The sequence below is a fragment of the Xiphophorus hellerii genome, chromosome 7, assembly GCF_003331165.1.
Source record: "Xiphophorus hellerii strain 12219 chromosome 7, Xiphophorus_hellerii-4.1, whole genome shotgun sequence".
Taxonomy (NCBI): Eukaryota; Metazoa; Chordata; class Actinopteri; order Cyprinodontiformes; family Poeciliidae; genus Xiphophorus; species Xiphophorus hellerii.
Window position 1 is genome coordinate 18,114,345 of NC_045678.1, and position 27,919 is coordinate 18,142,263.

The 27,919-nt window shown below is 37.5% G+C and overlaps 2 protein-coding genes across 3 annotated transcripts in view; both read right to left on the reverse strand.

Moving 5' to 3' along the window:
• The window catches only part of b3galt1b (UDP-Gal:betaGlcNAc beta 1,3-galactosyltransferase, polypeptide 1b), a 53,752-nt gene extending 48,416 nt beyond the window's left edge, over positions 1-5,336 (reverse strand). The window contains exon 1 of the mRNA XM_032567017.1: positions 5,245-5,336. The gene's annotated coding sequence lies outside the window, so the exon portion shown is untranslated. The remainder of the gene's footprint in view (positions 1-5,244) is intronic.
• Positions 5,337-8,338: 3,002 nt separating this feature from the next.
• On the reverse strand, positions 8,339-25,302 carry xirp2b (xin actin binding repeat containing 2b). Of its 2 annotated transcripts, XM_032568108.1 has the most exons (9): positions 25,051-25,302; positions 23,100-23,262; positions 22,563-22,691; positions 21,681-21,767; positions 21,347-21,404; positions 21,156-21,244; positions 11,460-20,733; positions 9,408-9,538; positions 8,339-9,198 (listed from the first exon to the last, which is right to left on the reverse strand). In XM_032568108.1, the coding sequence occupies exons 2-8, from the start codon at positions 23,148-23,150 to the stop codon at positions 9,447-9,449; spliced, it is 9,780 nt and encodes a 3,259-aa protein (XP_032423999.1). In that variant the 5' UTR covers positions 23,151-23,262; positions 25,051-25,302; the 3' UTR covers positions 8,339-9,198; positions 9,408-9,446. The 2 variants fall into 2 exon arrangements, with proteins under 2 accessions (XP_032423999.1, XP_032424000.1); XM_032568109.1 differs by lacking the exons at positions 22,563-22,691; positions 23,100-23,262.
• Positions 25,303-27,919: the final 2,617 nt, after the last annotated feature.

Consider the following 27,919-nt stretch of genomic DNA (forward strand, 5'->3'; position numbering starts at 1 on the left):
ACTGAAAAATAAATCACAACCAATAGAATATCAAGTTAATCAATCAAGAGATCGGTTTAGTGCAAACAGCCTATTTTTACTGTGACCTCTGATTCTCTAATAATGCATTGCTTGACTTTGTCTCAATCTTATTAGCCAGCTGCTTGCTATCTGATAATCAATAAAATAAGTAGAAAACATGCCTCTGATAACCAATCACACTGCCCTAACACTGTTAGTGCTGCTAAACTTGGCTTTCCCAATGTTTTTTTTTTTTGTAAAACAATATAAACTATTTAAAATATATGACAAATAAAAAATGTATAGAAATGTGTAAATGGTAAATGGTAAATGGACTGAACTTATATAGCGCTTTTCCAGTCATTTTTTTGACCACTCAAAGCGCTTTACACTAGAGTCACATTCACCCAGTAGCACTCACAAGCACGCACACATTTATACACCGATACGCAGATCGGTAGGCAAATGTGTGATAAAAGTCTACACAACATAGCATAATGCATATAAAACATCAATTACAGAGATATGTTGTTGTTTAGTTGGGGTTCTTGTAATATAACCGGCTGCCTCTGCTATTTATGTGTTGCATCTTAAAAGGCTAATATTTAGAAAAGGTACTTTTTTTATTATAAAAGACAAAACAAAACACATTCATATTAAATTCAATAAAATATATCAGTCCTCAAACCTCTACATTAAAATTCAACATTTCATGATTTCAACAACTTATATATTTTTGGACTCTTAAGTTCCACATGTGGACAAAATAATGATGCCTGATTGAACAGTAGCAGGGCCTTACATGAAGTTATGAACTTTTTTCTCAATATGAACATGAGAACATGATATGGAAGAACTGAGGCTAGAAATATCTTGGAGCTAAACCCAGAGTGAATTTGATGATATTCCACCTTACCTGTAAAAGACTTAGGCAGTGTAAAGTAGACCGGTTTAAATACAATCCAGAGATATTTCTGTTTCTATTTTACACAAACCTGTTCAACATAATGGGGGAAACTGCGTTATATAATAAATATCTCATCAAGTATCACAAAATAAATATCAAACCCCTAAAGCTGTCAAAAGCAGTTATTCAGAATTTATTTAAATGACTCATATCATTCTCATGAGCAGCCCATATGAGGACTTGAGTCAGTTTCATTTGCATTTTCAGAGGGAATTACAGGGTGCAGGAGTATTACAAAAAGCCTAGTTATGTCATGTCCAATGTGAATTGCTCTGCAATTTCTGCATGCCCCTCACAATTGTTTAAAAAGTATCTCAGATTGAGATTTTACTGACAACATAATAGTTTTCTTCTTTACTATCAAATATTGAAAGTATTATATAAATTGTGATATGATTGAGAAGTTCATTTGTTTCTTTAACTCTCTGTTAATGATTAGAAAGGTCTCCCAAAAAGGAAACTTTTTTGTTACCTGTTAAAGAAGTCCATGACGTCTTATGCTGAACATGCTCATAGGTTTATTTTCCTCTCATGCATAGCAAATGTTTCTGTTACTCAAGTGCTGCTGTTGTTGGCTATACCTTTTAAATTAAAATGGATATTTTTTAGTAAAGTGTACTCCAATCCTAAATATATCAGTATTATAAATCTGTTTAGCTGACAAAAGGGAAAAATCCTTTCTAGTAGGGAAATTGCAATAATATTTTATTTTACAGTAAAAGAAGATGCGACAAAATGTTTTAGAATATAAAGCCCACCTGTTCTTGAAAGGTAGAGAGACTGACTGCTAGTATGATGATATCTGCTGACTTATGTTTTATTTTCCATTTACGGGTTTAATATTACTGTTGTTTTCAATAACTTAATGTTTTTCTTCCATTTTTTTTCCAACAGCTGGAATCAAAAGCCTGGGGGGTTTAGGATTGTTTATATCCCCTTTCTTTCCTCTGATCCCCTAGATATTTGTGGATGATTGCTGTGCTTAATCAATCTGGCCCTGTTGTGATTTCTTCAGTTTAAAGGGGAGTTTATTATCTTCACTGTGTATGACTTCCCTTCTCCCCTTGCAAATGTTAATTTCCCAAATGTTCAAAACTAATTGGCAAATTTGTAATTCAAATTTAATTTTCTGAGTTTGGTTAGATTGTATTTGGACTCAGTTGATCTGTATTGGTTTAAAACAAATTAGACTAGATTGAACAAATGTTCCGTTTTATTCTATTTATCTTTCTTGCAAATGGGCCTTAGGAAATTTGTTTCTGTCAAAAATGCCACAGTATCAATAAACAAAATGTACCTATTTTAAGGATTTTCACTTGAGGGATGTACTGAAATCTAAACTTAAGATCAAAATAAGGATGTGAATTTTATTTGAACTGGAAGCTTAATAAACTACAAAGACGTAATACAGTCCTAGAGTCAAATGGGGAACAATAAGTCACTAGAAATGTGTAACTTACTATCAGTAAAGACTGTTTTATCAAATGCTTGGAACAGGAGCTGCTTGCACAGTTATACTTATTGTGAAATATGCTGCAAACCTTCACATTGTGTGCGTGCAAGGGTTTTCTGTGAATAAATTCTAATGTGTGTTCTTTGCCTTTATTGCAATTATACAGCTACTGACTTGAACCTTGCAAAAGAGGTATCTGATCTTAGTGGGACTAATCTGGTTAAATAAAGCTTTATTTTAGGGAGAGTTGACTTTTTTACAGCATTTATTGAGGATTTGTTCTAGCTAATACCCACCACAATGTTGATAAACTGCTGCAATGCCAACCAAAAACTTAAAACACCCAGTTTTACCAGCAGCTGTACGAACAAATTAGCATCACACTAAAACAAAGTTCTTTAGTTGTTCTTGCCTTTAATTACATACACCTGAAAGCAAATATTTGTATGCACTTAATTTAAAATGCATGACTTTTTGCTCACTGTCTGGCAATAAATCAGATCATACCTTTTTGTATTTTATGTTTTTAAGAGTATGTACACATTGGTGGAATTGCCTGTTATACAGCATGGCTTTATTTTAATGTTGTGGGTGTCCTTCCACAAGCTTTACACAATAATCTGCATCAATTTTGGACCATTGCTCCTGATAGGATGGCTGTATCTGAGTTAGGTTTAGTAGGCAGATCTGACAAACAAATTTTCCAACAGACTGAGATCAGAGCTTTATTAGCACCAATCCAAAACATCAACTTTGTTGTCCATAAACAACATGGTTACTAATATGGCAGGATAACTAAGTCAGTGTGCATTTGGAGGAGCTGTCTTTGCTTAAGCTTTAACTTTCTGACTGAAGTCTAAAGATGTTGCTTCAATATTTCCATATGCTGCCACCCACATTCCTCACAGTTTGGCTGATATTCCAAGCTTGAAAGAGTCTCCCTTTTTAACAAATCTTTCCAAAAATTAAGGTCTTTGTTCCTGAGTGTGTTTGAAAAGTGTAATCTGGGTTTTTATGTTACGTTTGGTTTAATAACCTCTTTATCCTTCTACCCAGGTCAGACAGGACTCTCTTCCCTGTAGATTTTCACAAGGTCCTTTGCTGTTAATCAAGAGCCGTTGTGCACAAAACACGTTAATATCTGTCCTAAGTATTACAGTAGAATGCAATTGGACTTATTTTGTTTCTTGAAACATTTCATCTCCCCTTCAAAAAGCATTGTCATTTTTGAATGTAGTTGGAAACAAAAATCAGTCAAGGATCCCACAGCAAATAGAAAGTTAATAGATATTTCCTTTATTTTTTAAACGCCATCACCAACTATGCATGTCTGCTATTAAAAGGCATGCAGTCAAATCCCATCTGCTTTTGTCTGTCATTCATTTATGTATATTGTTATCTAAAATAGCATATGCTAAGAGGTAGCATTAGGCATTTCAAAATTAAACAAACAATGATCATTAATTCATCCTTTCAGATTAGGGTACTAAAGTCCAAGTGATCTCTTCTCCTCGCCAGTTGCCTCATAAATATTCCAACAATATTTATTCGGAATGAATTTCAATACACTGTCATAAATTGCAGACTGTAAGCCCAGTGCAACAAGGCAGACAACACTGACTAAGCAAAGATGTAGTACTTTAAATCGGGGATTAAGGCTTTACACACAGTAGACGTGGAGAAAAGTGATTAGTGAGAGCACACACAAGAAGCACACAGTAACACACATAATCACTGTGTCATGGTGTGAACAAGGGGTTTAGCAACAAAAATACACCCTCACCTGTGGTCAGCATGTAAAGAAAGGTTCCCACACAGCTAAGTGTTAAACATACTTTTTTTCTTCTTGTAGTTGTCTTACTGTTTTGAATAGTATTTATTTCACAAATGAGAGCCTACATTTTCACATTAAAATAGTAGTGATAGTCCCACATTGGGATAACAGAACAAAGCTTTTCTGAAAGTATAGAAAAATACTTTCAAGACTTTCTGTTTTGATGAAGAAAGTTTAAAATAATTTCTACAGGTCATTGCATAGGTAAGACAGGTGCAAATCTAAATTTAGTCAAATATTCCGAAACATCTTTTAGATATTCAAAGTTAGAGCATTACATATTTTTTTTTAAATCACAGATTTTTTAAAATCAAGAGGTGTTTTCCACTGCCTAAAATAATTTAAAATTAAAGAAATATGCTGCCCTTATCTCTACAGTATTACTTTAAACTTAGCAGTTGAGGCTGTCCACTAACACACTCAACTACACTGATTACATTCAGTGGGAGCAATGACAAGCTTAAATAAAATGAGAAAGTTTTAAGTTTGTATGTTTTAGAGATCAAGCGGAATAAAAAAAAAAACACATCTAGATGTCCTGACTGTTCTGGGATGTTTTTCAAAGTTTGACATTAAACACCATGCAGCTCCTGTTCCTCATCGCCCAGCTGGACAACCTCCGCAGTTCTAACGCGGAGCGCAGAGGTGGCAGCCCTGCCAAATAGGACAGAGATCAGTGTGTGCTCACAGGGGATTGAGTCTAAGTAGCTGCGTCGCTAAATACCCAAATGGGTATGACCCTAACGCACATAAGCAGAGATCAAAAGCGCCACATAGGAGGAGACGCCCGAAATACCTCGGCTGAGCGCACAGAGACCAGGAAGGACACATAAGTAGAGGATAGATGGATCCCCCACACTGCAGGATTCTTTCAAAAAGTAGGAACATCCCGACTCACTGCGTTTCACAACCGTACAGAAAAAGCTCAACCTGCGCATGCACGCGCCATAGCAGATGGGAAATAAAAATAGCCATCCTTGCTGCCCCTACCTCATTCTGCGTCCTCATCCTACTCTCACTCGTGGTGCCGCCGATACGCTTCTGTTCTGCCTCAGCATCCCAGAGCTCGAGGAGGTGGGGGGGCAGAATCATGACGGTGATGCAATGAGGCTGACGCGCCGCTCAACGAGGAGGAGCCGACCAATCAGAGTGTAATCCGATAAATTTCTCACCAATCCACTCAATTGGAGAAAGTGAAGGCTGTGCTTGACCGCAGTCGGTAGTAGCAAGGTAGATTGAGGCTGTGGGAGAATTTTTTAGTCAGCCGCCCGTGCGAACTGTTTTCATTCCCCACGTCTGCGCTGCAGATGTTACAGCTCCAGTAAAACAACATATTGTGTGACCTGAGGTATTTGATTATAGTCATAGCTGATAAAGAGTAACGATACTAAATAACATCAGCAACAATAATAATAATAAATCAGTAAAATAAAATTAGTGGTGATAAGCAAATAAATAAATACATAAATCCATCCATTTTCTAACACCCTTGTCCCTAGTGGGGTCGGGAGGGGTCCAGGTGCCTATCTCCAGCTAACGTTCCGGGCGAGAGGCGGGGTACATCCTGGACAGGTCGCCAGTCTGTCGCATGAATACATAAATAAATAGGTTAATTTGATTTTACTTTTATCAACAAGCCCAAGGGAATAATCATCTAACATCTTTGGTACATGCAGGAGAACAGTTGCCAAAGAAGTTGAACTACATCTAAGCTTACTTTAGCATTGAGGGTAGCCTACTTACTGCTATATTTTTGCAACGAGATTCTATTTTGTTGAATACAAAACTGACTATTTCAGTCTGGCTGTTTCTGTAGTCCTTTCTTTTCAGTCAACTGATCTGGACTTGCATCAAAAATATGCCAAACTCTTGTGTGTTGACATAATCAGACACTGCTGAATGGAAGCATGTATCTTTCACTATTTTTCTCTGCATCAGTATCACCTTTAAACATCCTAAAGTTGCCAGTCCCAATGATTTTACAGGTTCTCTTTAACAAGGAAACAGGGTCTTCTTATCATCTTTACTTTTTGTGCATTACTCTTTCACGCAAATATTTCTGTCTGCTCCAGATGGCTGGTCTGAGTTACAATGAGTTTTTTTATAGGTCATCATGAGCAACTGCGCTCATTTTTTTTATTTACTCTTTTTGGGCTATTTTGTGTGTTTGGGTTTTTTGGATTTATGTGGTACATTTAAAACAATTATCCCCACCTGCTACATCTCTCTTCTGTAGCCACTTAGTTTATTACGTTGCCCATTCAAATTCCAATCAAAGAGCATTTGATATGCTCTTCATTCAGTCTTGTGACATTTTGCCTTCTGCACTTTGGTTTTGTTCCAGTGGAGAAAAATTATTGTGTCAATTCGGTTTAGCGCCTCTGGTCAGTAAGCTCGCATATGCATCATTCTTTACATCTCCACAGAACAACACAGAGGCATGACGATTTTTCATGCAGAACTGCCTGGGGCCTCAAAGATCTCTTTCATCCAGCAGGGATATCTTGTCTAGACCTTTATCCATTGATATTTTACTTTCCTCCAGAAATATATTTACAGTATTATGCACTGTAATTTTTGAAAGATACAAGTCTTAACAAACTTTTTAAAGAAACAAGTTTTACTAAAAGATAAATAAATAACAAGGGCTTTACCTGTATTTTTGCTTAAGTCTAAGGTTTAAAATCAAACTGACAAAAAACAATCTTATAGATTGCATGGTAACAAAGGTAATAGTCCATTCATCCATTCCATCTGTCCATCCATCTGTCCATCCACTACCTACTATTCCCACCGGAGTGGAGGTGTGGGGTTAGATTAGATTACTAGTTTGCATAAAACATACTTCAGTGGCTTTAACATCATAGCTGATGCAACACAACACATTTTGGGATTCTTTCTATATGCATATAATTTGGGGCAAAAACTATGCAAATAAACAATGATTAAACTTATCACTCAACAAATCTATAAGTACAAATTACACTTATGTGACTGGATTAAACATTATGACTTGTACTTGATCTGTAAAGAGACAAAGGAAGCAGTAGGATTTAATTTTTTATTGCCCTTTGATCAACAGTATTTCAGATGAAGCAGCCTGACAGCAGGACATAATCAGAAATGTTCTTGTACAAAGGAAAGTACAGTAAACTGTTTATTCTAAAAAATACACTTTTTTCAATGTAAAATATATTCTGTTCAAAGTAGGATACAAATGTCTCTATTAACTCCTTTATATTATATACTTTCTATATTATAAATAAGACAATTTTAAGAAGATCGTATCAGTCTGCACACCAGGTGCGAAGAATAATGCTTAAAAATGTTTGGTTCAAAGGTGGACCTGCCGAAATAATACAAAAGTAGAGAAAACAGAATGAAGTTGTTCAGAGTCTGTTAGTAAAAAAAAAAAAAAAAAAAGGATAAAATTTAAAAGGACTGAGTTGAATTATATTTTATCATAACTTTGTAATGATCTAAAGGCATAGATTTGCACATGATTCAAATCAACTAGATCAGGGGATTTTAAAGTGTGTTGTGTCTCCTCTAGTGGTGCCAGGACATGAGGAAAAAACAAATAAACAAGAAAAAAACAACTGCGAGCATTTAACAAATCTCACTAGGCCTATGCCAGAGACATATGGATTTTTAGTACCTGAAGATGTGATGGGTAAAGCGAGGTTTATAGTTGATGCCATGCTAATAGCACTGTCCTTCCCTGTGCATTGGCTTTATGCACGGTTGTGGTGCCAGACTGTGCCAGATCATGCGCACAACCTTTCACTCAAAATGAACAATTCGGAGGGTGCCCTTGCAGAACAGGTTCACCTGTGCCAGCATTTATATAATCCCTCGCTGAAGGCTCATTCTCAGATAATATTGCACCAATGTTTCCATCAAATATAAAAGGGAAAGTTGCCTATTTGCTCTCTTATGGGGGACTAACTCTTCCACACTTTGAAAACCCCTGAATTAAATTATGTCATTTAATTAAAATTAATGTAAAGTTTATATATATATATATATATATATATATATATATATATATATATATATATATATATATATATATATATATATATATATATATATATAATTGATTAAAAACAGCAGAAAATTGCTATGAGCATGGGATCAAATACTGAATGGTTTATTAAACTGGACTACTGCTTATCAGGAAAAACCAACCATACACTGCAATGAACATTAAAATGACACAGATTAATTTCCATGTCTGCCCAAATGTACTGTATCAGACGTATATCCACTTTCTATACTTTTATCTGCACTTTTATCTACCTTTTCTTCACTTACAATTACACCCTGCTTTTTCTCACAATTTACAAATATATACACAGTTTCTTCTCCATTCCTGTCAGTTACCCTCATCTTTTTACATTACTTAACTGTATGACCTTCATTTAAACACTTTCCTAACTGTACCAACAGCAGTCTTCCGTTACCCTTAAGTCTTTTGTTCTCTTTTATTGATCGTACTTGACTAAACTCAGAATGTGGGAGATTACATTTCAAAGGACGCTTCTGGGAACAGCCTTTCTGTGTTGGAGTTTGGGGGACATGGGAGAGCTTTCCGGAGGGGGCCAGTGAGGTTTTGTTAGCTGAATGTCTTCCTCTATTTTAAAGGTTTTCTTTGGTGGATCACCCTGAGGGGGCCAGACTACGGTTATCTTGTTGCAGTGTGGCTTGCTTTCTTTAAATGTTTTTGTCATTTCGTGTTCACCTCTGTGGGGTTTATCTATTGAATTCGCACTGTTCATGGAATATCTCCAATCTATTTGATCATCTAAGGGATTTGGCCCATTGCTTCCCACAAGAGGATTTTGTCGAAGGCTGTCTTCGTATATTCCTTTGGATTTAAGAAGTTGTTTGTAATGAGGTTGGCAGTAAAAATGTCCATGAAGAGAGACATAATTTCCCAAACTGCAAAGACAAAGAGGAAAAAAAAAAAACAATCATTTTTGTGTGTGTTTTTTTTAACATTTCTGTTTTTGTAAACTAGTATTTATTCATTTTTATTTGTAGGAGACAATTACAATCCATTCCAATCAAATATTATACATTTATATAATTTAAAGTTTAGTAAATAAGACAAAAGCAGAGAGAGAACATTGAACAAATTTCACATTTACCTTAATTTATTTCTGCAATGCTCACAGCAGAAACAGGATTTATGGTACTTTTTTTTGTCCACTATCAGAGCATCCATCGGATAAGCCCTCCTCCGACATACTGCGCAGAGCTCCGACTTCGGAACACGAATCTGCTTTCCAAACAGATCAAAATGCAAATAGTGAGGTTTTGAGCATATTCAGCTTTTCAAACACTTTACTGAAGTTGAAAATAGAAATTATATATATATATTACTATATTTAGAAAGATATTTTTATTTCAAATGACATGTTATAGCAGTTATGAAAATACTGATCATTAGCAGAATGTTGTATTTTACTCACATTCATACTCAAACCACATCTCTGTAGCTGTAATATCTGAAAACCCTTTTAGATTAAAGGTACATAATGTACAATAAATCATATTTGCCAAGGTAGATATACACCTTACTTTAATGCACTGTTGTGTTATCAAACAGACTGAAATTAGTGTTAACTAGGAATGTAAAAAATTCATCATATACAGTGGTGTGAAAATGTGCTTGTCCCCTTTCAGGTGTTTTTACCCTCCCAATAATGAACACTGTCATCTAAAAACAGCATTTTGCATTTACTTGTGTTGCCTTTGACTAATATTTAGATTCTTTTGATGTTCTGAGACACTTATGTAGAAAAACTTTCAAAGACAATCAGAAATCAGGAAGGGGAAAACACTTTTTCACACAACAGTATAATACACACAACTCATCTGAAGAGTGCAATTAAGCTTTTTTAATTTAAATATGTTAAATTATTAAAAAACAAAGCAAGGCCTTTAGTCTATTGATTTCGTAGTTTTTCTATGTTAATGCTTCTGAGCCAAACGTTTTGAACTAAAGCTGGACCTAAACCTATATATGAGGAACTGGATCCCTGCAACAGCAAATAATTGTGTCCTGGTTTCACAAAGAATCCAGATTATATACAAATCTATGCGGCTAATTTGGGACCTTAGTTTAACAGTTCATATACATTTTTTGTACCTTTTCCTCTTGTAAGTACTTTAAATATCATATTTCAGATTTTAATATTAATCAAAAAAAATATTTTGTTCATCTGTGATACTGATTACTGTCTCAGTTTTAGAGATATCCAGTTAAAGCTTTCAAAAGTAACTTTGCTCCTGCTGAAGTTGTTTTTGTTTTGAGAAGTTTGTTGAACTGCTAAGGTAACAGTAGCATGTCTACTATTTATTGCAATATGATATGTCGATATCTTAGTTTGCAACATATTACAATGCCATGTTGAAAATAGTTATAAAAAAGTTGCTCTCTTCCCTCACAATTTTATTATTTTGCTTTGAGTATCATATAAATTTCAGGAATAATGTCTTAGGACACTTCATTTTATCAGTAAAGAAAAACATATGAGGATACTAAAAAAACAAAAATAAAGCAAAGTTGAAAAAAGCAGAGAACAAGTTGAACAATCTTAATATTTTAGTTTCATTCATCACAAAGCAGATTTTTTATCATAATTGTATCTGAATAAAACTACAATGCCAGTAATACCAACAATCCTACAAGATTGCTCCATATATTTGTAATATAACCCAACAATCCTACCAGATTGCTCCATATATTTGTAATATAACCCAACAATCCTACCAGATTGCTCCATATATTTGTAATATAACCCAACAATCCTACCAGATTGCTCCATATATTTTGCCCCAAGTAACAGCAACATGCAGCCATGCACTGAGCAACACCAATGTGTGCTGAACACAAATCGGTTTCAACCCTAAAGAAATGGCACACATGCATCAATCAATGCAGGTAATAACCCACAATGGCTCATGAACCACATGTAAGAACTTTAATTTGCCTAATTTATTTTACTCAAGATAATTTCTAACTTAGACATTTTAAAGTTAGCATATTAGCAAATCAGTGACATTTGTTTGTCAACCTCCCTCTTAGCACTCCTACAGACTTCCATTCCATTTCAGACACTTTTCATTAAAGAGACTATGAAAACAATCTTTTAACAGCACATAGGCCATGCTGTTTCATGCCATGCACTTTTTACCCGATGAAACAGTCTTTGTCTGATGTAGCACAGCTTGTGACGATGTCTCTTCAGAAACAGTGTACCCAAGATTTTTGAAAACTGTTTCACTCTCTGTCCATGTTTTATGGAAATTCCTTAGCAGATTTTCTGTGGTGTCCTCATCGTAAGTTTCTGTTCGCCTGGCAGCTTTCTTTTTGACAGCATCGGCATAAGAAAAAGGGACTGGCTGGGATGAGACACTTTCGGAGTGCTGAGTGACAGCAGTGATTCTGCCAGTTACTTTGTTACCAAATTCATCAACATTCGAGAAACGTTCTGTGATTGTTTTGGTTTCTGAGAGGGCAGATGGTTGTGCCAATATTGTTTCTGCATCATTTTTTAGAAAAGGGAGGGGGGTGCTCTGCCTTGAGCCTCCTTTTGTCTCATGAGATCTTTCCAGCTTTGAAGAGTCTATTCTTGTTTTGCCGAGACTTGATACAAGCTCTTCCTGATCCTTTCTCTCCTCTGTAGCTGAGAAACATTGCTCACCCAGTTCAAAAACATTTCTAATCGCCTGGATGTTAAACCTTGGTATTTCCTGTTGTAGTATGTCTGCTTTTTCTTTATTATAGTCTGAGCTTTTGTTGTCATTGTGAAGGCACTGTAGAGGTGGAGTGAGCTCTTTTCTGCTATATTGCTTTTCTTCTAGGGATTCAAATTTGTTTATAAAGCTTGACAAGTCTGCCTTTAGAGGCTCATCTTTTTCTCTGTTGTTGTTTTCAGCCTCACACTCCTCCATCTCAGGGCCCAGCCGTTCACTGATGGTGATGGGCTCCTTGCGCACAAAGATCTTATTAAGCTCAGCTTTTTGTGCCCCTTCAAAGAACTCCCGCTTTTCTTTGACAGATGCAGATATCATGTCAGAATCATCCGAATCTTCTGCAGAATTTTGCTCCTTTTGGAGTAGTAGCACATCATTCTCAGAGCTACTTTGTGTAATGCTTGTTTTTGAGTTGGATGATTCAGTCAATGTCCCTGAAGTCTCTGTAACTTGAGCATCAGTTTTGATTTGCTGGTGAAATGTTGAAGGCAGTTCCACAACCTCTGATTTTTTCTCAATAACTTGATGGGTGAGTAGTGGTGGGGGTGTGACAACCCGAGAGAGTTTTGCTGTTGTTTCTTTGAGTCGGACCAAATTTTCTGCCTTATCAAATGTCGGCGAAGGTGTGATTCTGGTGATGCGTGATGTTGGGGTGTCACACCTGCGTGGTGGAGGTGTAGGAGGGGTGGGTGGCCTGTGGAGTAGGGTGGGTGATGGAGTCACTCTTTGTGGTGAGTCTGTTTTTCGTGTGGACTCGATGGTGATAAATGTTGGAGAGGGAGGACGCATTCTGAGTGAGGGTGATGGAGCTCGAAGGTCGATTGACTTGCACAAACTCACTTCTTCTTTTCTGCTTTCATGTGAGGTGTTTTTAAGAGTTTGGTGTTCAATTTTGGCAGAACCAATACTGATTTTCGATATTCTTTGTGCCACCAAGGCAGAACTTGCTTTCTCTGCTACCGGCTCACATTCATGCTTCTCCAATGTTTCGTCTGTAAGTTCCATTAGTTTGGATTCTGCAAGTTTCTTAAGATTCAAAATAATTTTTTCATTGGTCTGAGCATCGCTTTCAGCAGCACTTTGTTCCAATTCGTGTTTCCTTTCCGGAGTTATGATCCAATCTGGCACTAAGTTTAAAAGACTTTTTACAGATTTGGAATGTGTTTTCTCTGAAATGCTTTGTGTCTCTGTGATTTGAGAGATTAACACTTGGACGTCTTGCCTCTGAGATCCCTTTGTTCTCTCTGTCGTGGATTTTACAAGTTCATTTTGTTCTGACTTGCCTGTCACCGTAATTGGGACATCCCGGTTTTCTTTTGGTTGTTCCTTTGCGCTCTGTTGAGAAACTGTCACTTCTTTCTTTTGAGATCCATTCCCTTGCGTTTGAAGTGCTTTTTGTTGCACAGACTTCTGATCATCTTTTCTGTCAGCAGTAATAACCTCTCTCTTGATTTGAACGTGCTCTTCTTTGATACTTTTCTGAATTTTGTCGACTGCAATTGTTTCCTCTTCTTGTTGAGTCATTTCAGATGTTACTCTCTTTACTTCTGTGTTTGAATCAGTGACATTTTCTTTACCCTGGCCTTGCTGTGCATTCACTTTAGACTTTTTGGATTTCCTCTTCTTCTTTACTGGAGCAGGAGTTTCTGGTTGATTGGAAGTATTGCTTACAGGTGTTGCAGCCACAGAAGGGGAAGTAATATCATTCTTTATCTCTTGTTTTATATCTGTGGCTTCTGCTTCCAAATCTTGTGAAACACTCTGCTTCTCATTGTCACTGGATTTGTTCATCTCTACTGGCTTTTCTTGTTTGTTGTAGTTCTTTTTGGATTTTTGGCTTTGTTTGCCTGTTTTTCCGTTTGCAATGAGAGATGTATTTTCTGTTGGAAGATCTGAGACATTTTCTTGGCTCCTATTTGAAGACACATTTATTCTGTTTGTTTCATCTGTAGAAACATTATTACATACATGTTTTGCCTCGTTATCAGATTTGTTTTGATCTTCTGATTTGTTAGAAGTAGTGTTGTGCGTTTTAGTGTCTGTTTTGGCATGGCCACTTACATCGGCGATAGAGATCAAGACTTTCTCAGTTTCTCCAGACTGATTAGAAGACACTGATACAGTTTTCTGAGTAGTTGTTTGCAGGTGCTGTCTAACAGTTGAGACGGAGGAGATCTTTTGACTGGAGACCAACTTAGTATTTTCACTTGATACAATTTGCTGTTTTGCAGACAATGTAACTGTGGAATCCATAGTGGTGTTACCATGGTGGGACCTGGGATTTTTTTGGGTTACATCTGATACCAAAACCGTCATGGAGGAGTCTGAATGAGCACCCATTTCTGTATTTGTACTACCCTTCTGAGTGGTTCCTGAGATACTGTAATTTCCCTGATCCCTATTGGACAGCATTTCAAGAGCAGCACTCACAGAGTCATGTGCAAAAGTGGGAGAAGGAGAAGTTGGGGGTGTGTTTTCCTCCCTCAGTTTCCGGTATTTCTCCTCTGATTTTATCAGTGCTGTGTTAAATTTACTAGCTTTCCCTCTCATGAATGGTGGAGGGGAAGGTGGAGGAGTGAATTTCACTGGAGCAATGTAAACTTTCCTTAGTGGTAGTGGCGATTCTGCTGGTAGAGGTGGAGATGGTGGTGGAGTAAATTTCACAGGAGCAATGTTGACCTTCTTGAGCAGCTTAGGCGATTCTGGGTATGGAGGAGGGATGTCACGGGGGACCGTTTTTGAAATGTGCATGGTTGCTTCTGTTTCATTTTGGATTGCCTGCACTTCAGTTTTCACCGATGGTGCCTGTACCTGTTGCATTTTACTGAATTCAACTTTAGACTCCAACTTTGGAACTGGCTGCAAAGCAGGAACTTTCACTTTTTTGACTATCATTCTTTTTGCTGTTGATGGAGAAGCAGGAACTGCTTGCGTTGGGGTACTCTCCAGTTCTCGTTGAGGTGGAGGAGGTGGGAGGAAGTCTTGCTCACCAGTGAGTGGTGGTGGTGGGGGAGGAAGGTGGTCAGTGTCAGTATCAGCAGTTGGCGGAAGAGGACTAGGAGGAGGAGGAAGAAGAAGGTCTGTTTCTGCAACAGGTGGAGGTGGTGGTGGTAGAGGCAGATCATGCTCTGGTACTTGTGACTTTAATGTGTAATTGTCAGTTTTTACTTTGGTTTTAGACAGTTTTCCCATCCCCTTTTGGTTTGATTTAAGATTACGAAACTCTGTTTTTACCGTTTTTATGCCATGGTTTTGAGTAATAGTTTTGTGCTCCACCACCGTTGAAGTCTTTATTCTAACTGTCTCTGACTGATTAGTAATGGAGTGATTTTCCTTAGATGTTTCAACCTGCTTTGCTGTTTTTATCTTTTGTATGTTCCTCTGGGCATCTGGATTTAGGTTTTTCACAGCAGGGCTCTGTTTGACTTTAACCCTTCTGTATACTCCATGCCTGACTTTGGGAGTTTCCCGCTGTGCTGTTTCCATAAGTGATTTGATCGTGCCTTTAACATCACCCTTTATCACTTCTTCTTTTTCCTGTTGGATTTGCTCCTGTGTCTCATATAAGGACTTGATTGACATTTTGACATCACCCTTGATATCATCTTCAAAGGCAAATTTCTGTTGGGTCTTTGGGGATAGTGGAGGCTCCATGAACATCTGAATTGTCCCTTTGACATCTCCTTGAACATCTATTTCCTGCTGACATATTTTTCTCTCACTTGAGGCATCTTGCAGACTTTGCATTGCCATATGAATATCACCTCGCACAATTTCTTCCTTTTCAACTCCCTTCACTGCTTGCTTTGCCATTTCCAGAGATTTTAGGGTAGCCTTCACATCTCCAGGAACTAAATTCTCAACAGCAAAACTTCCAACTCTGGAGGTGGATGATTTCTCAAGAGATCTTAGAGCGCCCCGGATATTTCCGGGAATAATATCTGGTTTTTCCACCTCTTTGTTGTGTCTCTGAGCCCTCTCCAGACACCGCAGTGCTTTTGGAATATTGCCTTTTACCACCTCCTCTTTTTCCACAACCACTGTCTGTTTAGCTGATTCTGACAATGAGCTCAAAGCAGCTTTTAAATCTCCTTTGACTATCTCCTCCCTCTGGATTCTTTCCAGTGAGACAGTTGGCTCTGCCATGAAAACTTTTAATGCATTGTGAACATCTCCTGGTATAACATCCTCTACTGAGCGTTCAATTTGCATTTGATGTTGGCCGAGGATAGATTTGGTGCTCTTGATGTCGCCCCCAATGATCTTCTCTTTGTTAGTTGTGTCATCCAGAGTTTCATCAGGGCCTAACTGGAGCTGTTTGAGATAATCAAGAGCTCCAGATTCAATGCATGTGGAGTAAAAATTGACATTCCCCCTTTCAGTGTCATCTATCTTTATCTTCATGGCCTGATCTGACTTTTCTGAGCTGGACAACCTTTCAAGAGCACTCTTTATGTCCCCTTTTACAACGTCTTCCTTTTCAACATTAACATCCTGGTTTTTATGTAGAAGGGAATATAATGTCATCCGTACATCTCCTTTTTCATCCTCCTGAATGAGTATGCCCTGTTTTGCTGATCCAGTCTTACTGAAGAGGTTGTTGATTGTTTCCTGAATGTCACCATGCAGTATTTCCTCCTTTTCAACATTACTTTCTTTTTCTTGGCTGAATAGTTGCTCCACTGTTGAGCTGATGTTTCCCTTCTCTTCTGTATCTATGACAATTTGCTGCTCCCTTTCTTCCTTTCTGTTGAGAAGGTTCATCATAATAGTTTGTAGATCTCCCCTGATGATTTCCTCTCTCTGAATCTCTGGAGTCTGCTTATTCATTAGATGGTATTTTGCCATTCTTACATCACCAATCTCGTCAGCCTCTATTAGTATTCCCGTTGAATTCACCATTTTCTGACTGTAAAGTTCCTCAAGAGTTCCCTTGATGCTTTTCCCCAATATTTCAGTCTTTTCTACCTTAGCCTCACTGAAGCCATCAAACGGTGTTGTTTCAAAGAGCCATGTTGTTGTTTTTACATCTGCTTTGGGAATTTCCTCCTGAGCGACAGATATGTTCTCACCCTCATCTACTTCTTTAATGTGATCGAGAGGATTTTTCTCAAAAAGCCAGACTGAATGTTTAACATCTCCCTTTGCAACCTCCTCCTTTTTAACAGTTTCAATTAGATTTTCAGGGCTCATGCTTCTTATTTTGTCAATGGACTGAGTTTCAAACCTCCACTTTGCAGACCTGACATCACCTCTCTGTATTTCACTCACATTAACAGTTCTAACAGATCCCTCTGAGAAGGTGTCAGTTTCAAAACGCTGTTTATTCACTCTCACGTTGCCTCCTTGAATGTCTTCCACAGTTTTTATAAAAGGCTTACTGTCTTCAGCAATCCTATCAAGAGGCTGGGTCTCAAATTTCCATTTGGCAGATGTTACATCTCCTTTTTGTACATCCTCTTGTGTTACAGATTTAATGATATAGACCTCATCTGTGTCTTTAATTGCATCAAGAGGTTTTGTTTCAAACAACCACCGGGTCCCGACAACATCTCCCTTTTTCACCTCCTCACTTGTAACAGTAGTGACCTCATGGTAGTGACCCTCTTTGTCCTGTATGGCATATAGGGGCTGTGTTTCAAACATCATTGTGTAATTTCTCACATCTCCTTTCTCTTCCTCGTCGCAAATAATTTTGGATGTTTTTATGCTTTCTGTTTCAGAGGAAACCTCTTGGATTTTATCTAGGGAATAGGTCTCAAAAATAAACCGACCCTTGTTGACATCACCCCGTTGCACATCGCTGACTGTGTGACTGTTCATATATTCCTCTTTGCTGTCATGTATTTGGTCAATGGACTGGTTTTCAAAGAGCCATTTGCAGTTCACAACATTTCCTCTTTGTATGTCCTCGGTCTGAACTCTCTTGAGCTTTCGCATTACTTCATCAGAGGAAGATGTCATGATGTCTGATGTTTGGTTTTCGAAAATATATTTTTTTCTTGAGACATCTCCAGATGCAATGTCTATCTCTGTGACACGTTTATAAGATCCTATCTCCTCCCCAGTGAGGTTCTCCAGGTTTTCTGTCTCAAAAAGAAAGCAAGCCATTTTTACATCTTTTCCTTTAATGTCTTCTTGGTTTAAACTGCGTGTCTTCAATACTGTTTCAGTGTCGTCATGAATCGAATCAAGTGTTTGTGTCTCAAACAGCCATGTGCAGGTTTTGACATCTCCCTTGCGTATTTCTTCGGATTCATCCTCTCCTTTTAGTTCCACTCTTTCATACAAGATGTCCATTGGCTTTGTTTCAAACAACCACTTGCATGTTTTCACATCCCCCTTCACAATATCCAGAGCTTTATTTGTCTCCACAGTTTCTTCATCTTCAAGATTGCTGAAGTACTTGATTGCATCAAGAGGCTGTGTTTCAAATAGCCACTTTGCAGTCTTGACATCGCCAGATTCAACTTCCTGTTTAGATATTCCTTTAATAATTTGATATTTTTCAACACCGTCATCAAACTGATCAATGGGGCGTGTTTCAAACATCCATTTGTAGGTTGTTACGTCTCCTTTAACTACCTCCTCACGGCGCACTGTTTTCACCTCATGAAAGTGGCCTAAACTGTCTTGCATGGCATACAATGCTGATGACTCAAACAAGTTCTTATTTGATTTTACAGAGCCAGATGTCACACCCTCTATTGCAATCATTTGCAATTCCTTACTTGTGTTAAACTCTGTGCTCTCAAAAATGTGCTTGTAGTTTGACACATCCACTTTATCAATTTCTTCGAGGTCAATCGTTCGAATTACTTCTCTCTTTTCCTCTCTAATTTCCTCCAGTGGTTGACTTTCAAATAACCATTTCTGATGTCTTACATCGCCCTTCTCCTCATTAAGTGGTATGGTCTTTTTCAGTTTGCCTACCTCAGCCAACTCCTTCAAGTCTTCACTTGGAATCGTTTCAAAATATTCTCTGGCTGATCTCACATTACCAGCAATAATTTCTTCTTTTGTCAAGGAATAAGTATTTGAATCATCATTTAATGTATCCATTGGCTGCGTCTCAAAGACCCAACAGTTCCTACGGACATCTGCCCTACAGCTTGTTCCATCCTCTTGCGTGAGATCATCTTCAACATTTACAGTACGAATGACTTCTTTTTTCTCTTCTCTTATTTGTTCTAGAGGCTGACTCTCAAACCGCCACTTCTGGTGTCTCACATCCCCTTTCATTTCTTCATCTACTATTGCCTTTTTAAGTTTTCCAACCTCAGGGCAGTTCTTCCTGGCTACTTGTGGACTGGTTTCAAAAAAATCCCTTGCAGATCTAACATTTCCTCCTATAATCTCTTCAATCGACTCAGATGTCATGGCCATTGGAGAGTCTTTTGGTTGTGTTTCAAAGACTAACCGGTGCTTGCGCACATCAGCTCCAATAATATCTTTCTTCTCTGTTTGCAAACTTTGCCACTCATGGAGAGAATTTAATGTTTTTATCTCAAACAACCATCTGCCCCAATCTCCCTTGCTGCTATCCTCCATAGACAGACTACACACAAGTTTTAAAGGAGCAAATTCTTTATTTGTCAGATCCAGAGGTTGGGTATCAAAAAGCCAGCGTGAAGCAAGAGAGTTCTCCAGTTCAGTTTCTATTTTGCGCACAGACGTTATCTCCAGCATTTGGCTTGATTGTCCTATGATAACACATTTAAACTGAGTGTCAAACGTGCTTGTTATGACTTTAACTTCTCCACTGATTTCTTCCAACACTGAACGTAAGCTCAGCAGGTGGCTCTCATCAATAGTCTCTGTGTGCCCCAAGCTTTCTATTAACTTACTATCAATCATGTAAATAGAAGCATTTCCATCATCTTCAGTAAACACAATTTCCTTTGTCAAATCCTCCTCCTTGTGCATTTTGTTTAGAGTGTCCATATTTTGAGTTTCAAACAACCATGCTGCAGCACGAACATCCCCTTTGTCAAATTTGTTAAATTTGTTTTTATATTCCGTTGAATTGATGTTCAGTGAGCCCAGCTCATCTATTGGCTTGGTCTCAAACATCCATGCCGTACGTCTCACATCTTTGCCCACAATTATTTCCTGTTGAGTAATTTTCTTGTTGTCTTCTTCCTCATCGGGAGTTTCATCTTTAATAGCATCCAATGGTTTATTTTCAAACATCCAGCGCATGGCTTGCACCTCCCCAGGGAGAACCTCTTCCCACTCCTCATACTCCTCATCATAGACATCATCGGGACTACCATCATCATCATCCTCATATGTGTACACTTGGCTCTCTACCTGGTTGTTCTCTGTTTCACTGTATTCACTGTAGTACTCTTTTTCAATATTCTTACGAACCTCAGGATGAATGTGCTTGTATAGACGTTTCAGCTCAGACATACCCTTCTGCTTGAAAAAAGCTTCTCGATTGAGTTGTTGTTTGTTTACTGGCTCCAGAGGCTCATGTGAGGGATGGCTCACTGGAATATTTTCACTGTCTGATGGCATTTGTAATAAGTGTGGTGGAGGAGGAGGAAGATATTCAGAATCCTCAGCTGGAGGGGGTGGAAAGTCCTCATAATCCATCACTGTAGCTGGGGTTGACTCCGTAGCAAATTCCTTACACACTTCACTAGTCAGCTTGTTGCTCTGATTCACGTTTGAAGACCACTTTGATCGATTGATGTCACGTCCAATCTTTGTTGGGAATAAAAATGATAATTTTTTAGTAAATTAGCTATTAAAAAACATGAGTATATATTTGAACACATTGAAGTCTCAAAATCTGGTTGTTGATGGGATCTATACAGAATGGTAATCCATAAATAGTTAAATAAACTTCTAAATTGCTTTCTTCTCATTCACTTCCAAACGACAAAGAAATAAATTGCTGATATAACGCAAGACAAATCTGTCAAGGTTTTGAGTGAGCAGCACAGGTACACAACAGTCCAGTGACACAATTTACCTCACCTACGTATTATGAATTTGCACAGGTGTATAGCTTCTGCAGAGAGTGTGTTCTACTGTGCAATTGTTTAAGAGAGTTAAAAGAACTAATCTTTACATTTTGAGAGTGATCTCAGAAAAAGATATGCTTGTATTTCAAAAGTTATTACCTTAATTGGTTTTTGTGCAGCAGCCTCTTCTATTGTTCTTTCAAAGTGATCTCTCAGCTCTTTGGTTGTGAACCTGGGAAACTCTTCGTCTAATTGTTAGCACAGGAGTTACAACAGAGAGGAGATTTATATTAGCAAAGCAGAGATAGGCAACACAGAATGACGATTAACAGAGTTTCATGAGCTCCTACCTGTATCATTCTGATGGTTTTCATAACTGGATGCCAGGTTGCTGTCATTGTAGGTCACCTGTGTGTGTTTTAAATAAAAAATTATGAGAGGGAATTCGTGTAACTGACACGTACATAATTATAATTACTCGTCTTGTAGTTATGTATGTGATGATTATGTATTATTTTATCTAATGAGTAGTGAGTAGCTACTGGGATAAATTGTAATACATTTCATCCTTGATTTTAGTCCTATTGCAGTCCTATTGCACAGATTCTGCTGAAAGCTGAGAAATAGGCAAAGATCTTCTTGTATTTCTTTTAGAATCATAATGACAGAAAATGTTATGCATACCATAGTTTCTTGGAAATTTAGCTGCTGACTGCCTGGGACGACCGACCTGCTGCCACTTGACACTGTAACCTCAGAGGTTGACATCTCCTGTTAGGGCAAAAGAGGCATTTGTCAAAGATGGTAGATGACATACAACCTCATAACACAAATTTCTTAGTGCCTCATATCATAACCAACTCTTTTTATGGCCAATAATCAGACTCAACTCCAATTTACTAAGTCTGTTAAGGCATAATAGCACACAAGTAAACACCATCAACCCCTTACGGTTCTTGAGCGCTGAAAAAAAATAATCACAGGAGTAAAGATAATGATGCCAAGTTCTTCTTTCACACTGTGCAAAATAACCAATGAATATTTCATTTATATTCCTTATTTAATGATCTGTCTACATAAATGGACTACAGCATTTATAAACATACCTGCCTAGAGGCTTTAATAAAAGCTGATAAAATATCAAGCAATGCAAGCAACAAGGGTCCATATGTTCAATTACAGGTATAGCAACACGGTGCCATGCAAATGTATTTATAACCTAATCTTTTATGAAATTGTTCACTTTACAACCTCAACCTTCAATATATTTAATTAGGATTTTTTGTAAAAAACCAGCACAATTAGTACATTTTTGCTTGGTTGATTCATGTCAAAATCTTAAAACATCCAAACTGGATTAGTAATCTTGCAAGGCACTGTATATACAACCTCACACAGAGTTGAGTTTATCAGTTTGTACTTGCAGAACTCCCATTCGAATGATTAGAATGTCAAGCGTTATGATGCAGCAGCAACCAGTTCAGGTCGTTACAAAGCATCATCATGATTTGCACACTCATCTCCCCCAAGCACTTTGCATCAACCTAATGGAGCTGATCTGTGTACCTGCTCAGTTTTGTGATGAAAATGAAACTGAGTTACACTGTGTGATGTTGAAGCTTCCTGGGTATGAATTTGTTTCCTTACGCTTGTAAGTCCCCCAGGCAGGGAACAGACCTTTGACTCCTCCATGACCTAATGAAGCAGGAAACATTGTTAGCTGCTTCCACTTCTGGAATTAAACAGCTGCTCAGTATGGCTTTTCATATTGGGATGCATACACCTGTCAGGGGTTGTGACAGCTCATGTAGTTTGTGCAGTGTTTTCCAAATTTCCCAACAGTTGCTTAAATCTAGTAAGTGATTTTATGTTTTGCATGAATGCAAAAACTGACCCATGGTCACAGGAAAGAATTGTCAACTTTATCAAGACTTTATCGCAAAAGAAACAACAATTTACCTCAATTACCTCCATTGTTGTTTCCATGATATCATTCTCTAATATTATATACTAAGGAAGAATACATTTTCTTTTCACTGCAACTTGCAGGGAAACTATGAAAGCAGCTATCTGGATACATAGTCCATGCACATGCTGGAATACCCCGCTGGTGATGGTGTTGTCTGCTCGCTTGGAGACAGCTGCCTGGGACATAGCCTCACAGTTGGCCTGTGGGATGATGACTGAGTTCGCAGAGTGAATCCCGATTCCTCTGGTTTTAAACTTTTAGGATGTCCAGCCCTGGTTGAACCTGCACTGCCAGCAGCTGAGGCATACAAAGGCAACAGTTGGAGAACACTTTTACCATCTGTGTTTTTTTTTATCCAATAATTTGAAACCAAATAACATGATACTGCTATTATAAATATATTTAGATAAAATCAGGTAAGTAATATATTTTTGTTCAAATCTGATAGATTGTGTCTTGATTGCCACTCATAAAGTGCTGCTGCAGAGCAGGTAGTGCAAATTCAGTGATGCTCCTCTGGTCCAGGACTTAAATAATTTGCACAGCTATCTTCTGGCATCCAGCTGCTCACAGGATGTGCAAGATTTAGTAAAAAGGTGGTAAGCAACTATCAAATGTTGGAAACGTTAACGTGATTTGTGGGGATTTAACATTATACCTCATTTAAATTTGCTCTCAAATGATATGAATGTACTATTTAATGTATCTCGGCACTCATTATCCTCTTAGATTAATGAGTACTTCTGTAGTTTCATAACCCTGTGAAATTATGGCTCATATCATTTAGAGTTTTAAGAGGGTCAAGATTCACATTAAGGTTACTGTATTTCAAACTGTTGTATAATGAAGCCCTGCTTGTAAATCATGTTTCTGGTATAATTGGAATAAGCGTATATGACGAGAATAACCTAAATGGTTTTATGATGATAAATTGTCCTTCCTTTGATGTTTGTTAACTTCTCTTGTGCTTTTATTTCTAATTGATAATAAAAAGTTTATGTGTAACTGCTAAACCTCAAAGATTGTGTCAGGAGCTTACTCACTGCTCTAATTTGGAAAGTTACCTTGTTTGTCTCTCAGTTCTTGTTCATTTAAAATGTGCTCAAAACAATAAGAAAATAAACTCAGTTTTACCTAAACAGCCTCGGCCTTTTTGATGGCACAACAGTGAATAAATCAAACATTCTATACTTATTAAATTATGGAAAATAAACCTGAAATAAACTAATCAGTGCTTAGTTTATTTATTTTGCTAAAAATAAGTGAAACATATAATATATATATTTTTTTATGTTTTTCATTTATAAATTAATTTATATTTTGAAAAAGAAAAAAAGATTGAATAAGTGTTATGCTAGCAAAATGAAATGTAATCACTTTTTATGCTGGTAGGCTATTTTAAATGTTTCTGTACAACTTATAAAAGATCAACAAATTTGGTTAAAACAATTCAGTCTAGTGAAATGATTTTGATATCAACCAAAAAAATTCAAATCTGTCTTCAGGTCCAGCCTATTACATGGCAGACTAGGTTGGGACAAGAGCTCAAATATCAAGAAAGTGAAGTTATCTTGGCGCCATGTACATGCAAAAATAAATCCAGCCTATTTTAGACGTAACCATCATGGGTCATGTTTCTCAGTGAAATACAGTGGAAAGCTGGGAGGTCAAAGTTCCCCTTTCCAAAAGTATGAAAAAACTTGCACTCATGACCTTGCATTTAAGAATGCATTTTCAGTTTCTCTTCAAAACTCCTTGTTTCATTACCTGGCTCTGAGGTTGTAAACTATCTAACAGCCAGAAGATCTGGCCTTCATACAAACAAACAAACAAACCGCTAAGCTACTGGAATAACTTCATAGAATTTTTTCTAATCTGTTCTTAGGCTAAAGGTAATTTTAACTTCTCATTTTATTCACAGTTTGGTTTATATTTTGCTCTCAAATCCTGTACTATGGGAGGATGTTTGCTCAGCACCAGTGATTCAGTAATAGCCTTTAGCTATTTTGTTACATCTGACAACATTAAGGCAAATAAAGTAAACTTGAAAGCTAAAGACAGGCAAAATAGTTAAACAGCACCTACCAGGAAAGGATGGTGTTGAATTATAAAATATCTGATCTCAGTAAATAGAATCCCACAATAAGGCCACTGCACCCCTGCCTGCAGGGTCTTTCCAAGCAAAAAGAAAAATCCGGGTCAGTGATGGAGACCAGCTCCAAGGCAATGTGTTCATCTCTGTCCAACAAGCAGACAGTGACAGCTGATTTTATTTTAGACCCTCCGCCCCCTTGCAGAAGATGGTCCCGCGGTGTTTTTTCCGCCGCTTTTTTAAGGTTCTAAGGCTCCATGCCTCCTGCGCCGAGTCCCAAGAAAACCCATACAGAAATACATACTGTGACTTATTTGCAGGCCCTTGTATACAGCTAAATCAGGTCACAGAGGTTTCATCATCATGTCTATCACCAGAGTAGATTCCATAGTTCAACAGCTGCTACCGTCTATCATCATACAACAAAATATGCACATAGAAACCCACAACAAGATACTCTGAGAATTTAATCAGCATTAACTTATTCTGGGACCAAAGCAGAAGAAAGTGGGCATCAAGCAGATATAAATTCCTCACAACAAAAAATGGTGTTTATACGTGCGAGTCTGATTTGGGATCAGTGATGTAATGCTACATGCGGAGGAGTACAGAGTTTCTGGGGCTGTAAATACAAGCGACACCTCTAAGTGTGGAGGAGCTGGCCGGCTCGTCTTGTTTAGCAAAGCTGCAAACTGTGGCGCCAGCCTGGCTGTGGTATCTCATGGAAGCTAGCTCAGTGTGTCTGCCAGGCATCGGCTCGTCCACTGCATGTATAACTCACACCTGTATTTCTACAGACCACCTGCTTGGCGAAGAGTTTTCATGTTTTCTTTTTTCCTTTCATGCAATCTTATTTATTTTCCTTAAAACTAACTTTGCTTAAATATTTGCATGCATCTAGCATGTAATTGGCTCAACAGTTTTGTTTATCTTCTATTTTATCTATTAAAAAAGAACATTCAAATTTGATTATTTGTTTTAAAGCAACGTGATGTAAAATCTAAGATTTAGCCTTTTTAAGAAAAAATAATGAACTTTTTAATCCTTCGTGAAGAGCTTCACATGAGGTGGGAAACCAACACCCCAAACACAATATGCTTGCCAGTTAGAATGGTAGAGGCAGCATCATGGTGTGAGGGTACTTTGTTCATCAGCGGCTAAGAAGCTGGTAGGAGTTGAAGGGGAACATAAACGAAAGTTTAGGGAAATTCTTGAACAAATCCTACAAAAGACGTAAGACTGGGGTGGAGATTCATCTTTCAGCAGTACAATGACCCCCAACATACAGCCAGAACAATGATGGAATGGCATAGATTGAGGCATATTCACGTGTTAGGATGAGCCCAGTCAAAGTCCAAACCTAAATATATTTGAGACTCTTCTGCAGCAAGACTTCAACGTTGATGTTCACACGTGCTCTCCAGCCAACCAACTACACTTGACCCATTTTGCAAAGAAAAATGTGCAGAATTCTCAGTCTTTGGATGTGAAAAGTTGGTAGAGACAAAAGACTCCCAGAAAAATAAAATAGGAATACTAATACTTCTGCAAGGCACTGTATGGTGTAAAGTATCCAAATGATTTTCAGAAATACTTTTTATAGTAAATTAGATTTTTGTTTAGATACACTGGTCATTCAAGCAATGAAGATGAAAAAGTAAGTAAAGGCAATAAACTCAGATTTACATAACCAAATAACGACCAGCACTGGCAATAACAGTTGATTTCATTTGGCTACAATGCAATGTTATGTGTTTGTCCTTTGATTGCAATCAAATGTTAATTACAGCATGTGAGCTATAATTCTCAACTGTTTGTGCATTTCCTTATTTACGCAATTAGCCTTCATGCTGTCCACCAAGCAAACAAACAAACAACAAAGTACACGTTTCATGCACAATAGTAATGCACTAGAAACACAAAAACACATTACATCATGAGTTCTTAACCAAATCAGGCTCTGCTCATGTTAATACAGATATTTTACAAAACACACCTGCTTATAAATTTTATAGTGAAATGAAAAGAAAATATCCAGAACAGTGTAGGTGGGACCATAGATAGATAGATAGATAGATAGATAGATAGATAGATAGATAGATAGATAGATAGATAGATAGATAGATAGATAGATAGATAGATAGATAGATAGATAGATAGATAGATAGATAGATAGATAGATAGATAGATAGATAGATAGATAGATAGATAGATAGATAGAAACTGAAGCTGGTCATTAATTCCCCCTCTGCTTCCTCCACAGAAATAGCATTTTACTGACCAACCCAAGTGTTTAGGAAAGAGTTAAAGAGTGAATTTGTAAATATTTGTGCCCCTTTAAGTACTCAGCCCACTGGTGCTTGCTGTAAATATCTTTGAGCTCTTTATCTCAAGGGCTGAATAAATAAGATAAATCCCCAAAGCAGAAGGTAGATCTTTCTAAACCCCTTATTTTTCCTACAAAATAAAGAAAATGCATCATTCAATAATGCTTCAAGACATGTCACTGTAAAGAGAATAATGACAAACAACAAATACTGCTATTATGATGGAGAGACGAAATGAAGATAATAAATAACTGATAGCATAGCCTAAGAATACAATTTGAAGTGAAGCCTCTTCTGTATCCACATATATGCTCTGTTTTCCATATTCATAAATTTGATAACATAGCTGGCCAACATTTGACTGCTTGTAAATTCAGAAGGAGTGTTTCCAGCGGTTTTCATTTCGACCCCTCTGTCTGGTAGAGACTTTGGTGTTGCTCACATCAGTGAGCACTGCATGAGGACCAAAGGCAGATAGAGCCATGGGGTGCATGACAATGAGCTACCAGATGCCATTAGAAGTGAGCCTGTAAAT

Bases quoted from the DNA above. Each gene is read 5' to 3' on its own strand.
- xirp2b (XM_032568108.1), bottom strand. From the start codon at position 23,150: ATGTCCCAGGCAGCTGTCTCCAAGCGAGCAGACAACACCATCACCAGC. The intron at 22,692-23,099 runs GTATTCCAGCAT...CTGCTTCATTAG, and splicing joins ACAACACCATCACCAGCGGG to GTCATGGAGGAGTCAAAGGT. The intron at 21,405-21,680 runs GTATGCATAACA...AAACACACACAG, and splicing joins TAAATTTCCAAGAAACTATG to GTGACCTACAATGACAGCAA.